The sequence below is a fragment of the Monoraphidium neglectum genome (assembly GCF_000611645.1).
Source record: "Monoraphidium neglectum strain SAG 48.87 unplaced genomic scaffold scaffold00551, whole genome shotgun sequence".
Classification (NCBI taxonomy): Eukaryota; Viridiplantae; Chlorophyta; class Chlorophyceae; order Sphaeropleales; family Selenastraceae; genus Monoraphidium; species Monoraphidium neglectum.
Genome location: NW_014013077.1, coordinates 20,795 through 25,088, shown reverse-complemented (window position 1 = coordinate 25,088; position 4,294 = coordinate 20,795). Strand labels below are relative to the sequence as shown.

Here is a 4,294-nt window from a genome sequence, read left to right as displayed (position 1 = left end):
GGCGAGCAGCTGCCCGGCAGCTGCCTGTGGGGGACCCCGGCGTACCGGCAGCCACGAAAGCCCAGGCCGAGCGGCCGCTCCCCGCCGCCGGGCGCGGCTGGTATTTTTTACTGACTGGATCATGATCACCAGTGATCTTCAAATGTCCCTGCCCCCGCAAGCGCAGTGCCGCCGCCACCCCGCGAATGCCCCACACATGAGCCGCACCTCGGCCTCGGCCTTCTGCCGCCGCTCCAGCTCCTCCCGCATCCGCCGCACCGCCGGGGTCTCCTTCACCGGCTTGCCGCCCTTCTTCCCGCCCGCCCCCGCCGCCGCAGTCGCCGCCGCGGCCGCCTCCGCCTCCGCCGCCGCAGCCTCCGCGCCGCCGCCGCCGCCCGCGGCGGCCTTCTCCGCGGCCTTCTTCTCTTTCTCCTTCTGCTTCTTTTTGAGTTTCTTCTTTTGAGCCGCCGTCAGCTCCTTGCCCGCCGCCGCCATAGCCTCCAAATCCTCACCCCCATCGTCCTCCTCCCCGCCCTCCGCCGCCGCCGCCGCGGGCGCTGGCTCCGCCGCCGCGGCGGCCGCCGGCACCGGCGCTGCCTTGGCCGCCGCGCCCGGCCCGTCGATCTCAGCCAACAGCGCGTCTATGTCGTCGTCGCCGCCGCCGCCGCCGCCGCCCGCGGCGCCCTTGCCCTTCTTCTTCTTCTTGCCCCCCGCGGCCGGCGCCGCCGCGGGCGCCTTCGGGCCGTCAATCTCAGCCAGCAGCGCCGCCAGCTCATCGTCCTCCTCTTTGGACGCAGCCGCCGCGACCGGCTTGCCGCCCTTCTTGCCGCCCTTCGCCGCGCCGCCACCGCTGGGGCTCGGCTGCTCGGCGGCGGGCGCGGGCGCAGGCGCCGGCGTGGGGGCCGGCTCGGCGGCCGCGGCGGGCGGCGCGCCGTCTTGCTCTAGGGCGGCAAAAAGTGCATCGGTGTCTTTCTTCTTTTTCTTCTCCTTTTTCTCCTTCTTCTCCGCCTTGGGCTCTGATGCAATTAAGAAAACCATGGGGATACGCAGGGGCACACACACGCAGGGGGAGGGGTCAGAGCTCGTGGCGAGGCCGCAGCCAAATGCGCGCCGCTGCGTCGCCGGCGGCAGGCAACACGCACGACAGGCGGCTCGGTGCGCGCTGGCCGCCCTGGAGCGCTCCCGCTGCTGCTGCCCTGCCCCCCACCCCGCCGCCTCCGCTGGAGCCCTCGCCCCTCGCCAAACCGGGAGCCACTGCGCATCGCCGCAGCCCCGGGGCCAACCACAGGCGCCCTGGGCCCTCGCAACGGCGGCCCCTCCCACTCCCCATCCCACAAAACCCGCAGCCCCGTCTCTGCCCCCCCTCCCCACGCACACATGCACATAGAGCCGCCCAGGGCCCTCGCAGCGGGGGGTTCGCTCCCACTCCCCCCCCCCCCACACACACAGAGAGCCTGCGGCCCACCGTCGTCGCCGCCCGCCGCGCCATCCTGCTCCAGCGCCGCAAAGAGCGCGTCAGAGTCCTTCTTTTTCTTCTTTTTCTCCTTCTTGGGGGCGCCGTCTAGTGGGGGTGTGGGGTCAGACAGGCCAGGGGGTCTCGTTAGCTGCAGCCGAGGGAGCGCGCCGCCGCCAGTCGCCGGCCAGGGCGCACGCAGGCGCCGCAGCGTGCGCGCCGCCACAAATCCGCCTTCGCGCCTAGCAGCCGCGGCCCGGCGCCGCATGTTGTCTCGCAAAGCCGCGCCCCGGCGCACCCATACATAGACGGCGTGCGCCCCCCTCTGCAGCAGCCACGCAGCCCCGCTGCCCCGGGCCACTATCGTTCCGCACTGCCCCCATCACAAGCTCACCCTCCTCGCCGTCGCCCGCGCCCGCGCCGCCGTCCTCTCCCAGGGCCTCAAACAGGCTGTCCAGCTTCGAGCTGTCCTTCTTGCCCTTCTTCTTCTTCTTGGCCCCGCCCTCCCCCTCGCCCCCGCCCTCCTCAGCCTCCACCGCCGCCGCCGCCGCGCCCTCGTCGCCGCCACCGCCGCCGCCGTCGTCCTCTGCTAGCGCGGCAAACAAGCTGTCCACGTCCTTTGACTTCTTCTTCTTCTTTTTGTCCTTCACAGCGGCCGCCGCGGCCGCCGCCGCCTCCTCATCCTCATCCTCATCGCCGCTGCCGTCCTCCGCCAGCGCGGCGAAGAGGCTGTCAGCATCCCGCTGCTTCTTCTTCTTGTCCTTGCCCTTGCCCTTCTTGCCGCTGCTCGCCGCCGGCGGCGCCGACTCGGCCTCCTCCTCCTCCTCCTCGTCCTCGTCAGCATCGTCGCCGCCGCCGAGCGCCGCAAAGCCCGTTGCCGCGCTCTTAGCGGCCGACGGCTCGTCCTCCTCCTCCTCCTCCTCCTCCTCGTCCTGCTGCTGCCCCTCTTCCTCCTCGTCCTCGCCGCCGAGCAGGGCGAACGCGCTCGCCGCGCCGCCCTTGGGCTTGGCGCCCTTCTTGCCCTTGGCCTTGCCGGCCGCGGGGCGCGGCGGCGGCGGCGCCTCGTCCTCTTCTTCCTCCTCATCCGATCCGGCCGCAGGTGGCGCCTTTAGAGACAACTCAACTGCGTCGTCGTCGTCGTCGCTGCCGAATGCGGCGTCGAACTTGCCGCCCTTCTTGCCCTTGCCCTTGCCCTTCTTGGCGGCCGCGCCGCCGCCGCTGCCGCCGGCGGGGGCGGGCTTGGAGGCCGCGGCCGCGGCGCCGTCGGGTTCTTCGGCGTCAGGGTCTGGCAGATCCAGGAAGGCCGCGGCCTTGCCCTTCTTGCCCTTCTTGCCGCCCTTGGGCGCCGGCTGCGGGGCCCGGGGGTGCGGTGAGGCCGGAGTGAGGGCGGGCCAGGCGCGGCGCATTGTGAGCGCGCAAAGCGGCGCGCGGACAGGCGCCGGCTCGGGATGATGATGGAGGTGCGTCCGTACCAATGCCTGGCAAGGCAGATTAAAGACCACAAAGCGGTGCGCTCCAATTGCGAATCAGTCTTGTTGGTTGTGCTATGCAAGTGCAATGCTCTGTGCCGAGAGCTGCTGAAAAGCCAAGCCTACCTTGGCAGGCTCGTCCTCCTCTACAGCTACGCCATCTTCCGCATCGGGAAGGTCTAGAAAATCGTCTCCCTTCTTCTTGCGTCCCATGCTGCCGCTTTGTGTTGCTCACGGTCAGATCGGCTTTGGCTGCGCGCTCCGTTGCGCACAATCAGATGTATACAGATATCCCAAGCGATTGTCGCAAACGTTGATATCGACGCGCTTCGGTCCAGGACACTCATCAGTGCACGAGCGCTGCTGAAGCAGCTGCTGAGCGCTCCCAGCCCGCAGCGTCATGGGTGTGCAGAGCTCTTGCAGCTTGACGCCCAGCCCTGATAGTGCGCGCGAATCAGATCAAGCTGGATGCGCTTGCGCGCGGCCACTGGAGATGACACAGCCGGCAACGCTGAAGGGCGGGCACTCTGGTAAGCGCCATCCAAAGTGACGCAGGACAGGCCCACGGAGTGACACCTGATGCGGACACACTGTACCGACCATGGGAGGTACCCCTGAGGAAATCCCAAGCGGAACGGCATTGTCTGCTCTGCAGTAACACAGTGTGTTTACCCCGCCGCTCATGACACCACGCGGCCCGCAGCAGCACGCGCGCCGCCGGCCTGCATCCCAACCGCACGGCGTGCGGGCCACGCTGACGGTGGCCCCGCTGGTGCACATCGCGCACCCTCCCATTCGCCCAGCCTGCCATGCGGGTTTCGGCCGCTCATCGGCTACCCTGCCCCTGCAGCGCCGCAGCACAGAGGTGGCAAGGTGCCCGGTGACTCCCTTGAACATGCGGCCGAAGCGCTGGGAAGTGTTGCGGGCCAGGCTCGCACGACCGGGGGTTTGCGGCTCAGCAGCCTGGCTTGATGGGCCTGGAGGTTTGACACATTGCTCACTCACTCCATTTCAACACCAGAGCAGAAGTTGAATCGATGGCTCCAACGTGGGGTCGAACCCCACCGCTGCTGGTTTCGTGCGTCCCGAGGATCGGGTGGTTTCCAAGGTTACAGGCGAGGGGCTCAGCGCATTGCTGCGGGATCCAGGGGCTGCCAAGCAAATCAGATGGTCAAAACTTTGATCGACTGCTCCTAATAACATCGGCGGGTTACAGCGGAGGGATTTGCACACACCAGGCTGTCGGTTGGTTGCAGTCTGCCATGGCGCGCCCGCGCTCCGCTTGTCTCCTGCTGGCGCTGCTCGCCGCAGCGTGCCTGCTGGCGCCCACCGCGCTGGCCGCCCCCGTTGATGACACCACGGCCGCCCCGCCGGAGCCGGCCGTGGCGGGCGG

The 4,294-nt window shown here is 69.4% G+C and overlaps 1 protein-coding gene across 1 annotated transcript; it reads right to left on the bottom strand.

Moving 5' to 3' along the window:
* Positions 1-138: 138 nt before the first annotated feature.
* Positions 139-3,114, bottom strand: MNEG_4102 (hypothetical protein; the record flags this gene model as incomplete). Its single annotated transcript, XM_014047427.1, has 4 exons — positions 139-995; positions 1,445-1,540; positions 1,827-2,781; positions 3,028-3,114. The coding sequence occupies 4 exons, from the start codon at positions 3,112-3,114 to the stop codon at positions 139-141; spliced, it is 1,995 nt and encodes a 664-aa protein (XP_013902881.1).
* Between the last annotated feature and the right edge of the window lie 1,180 nt (positions 3,115-4,294).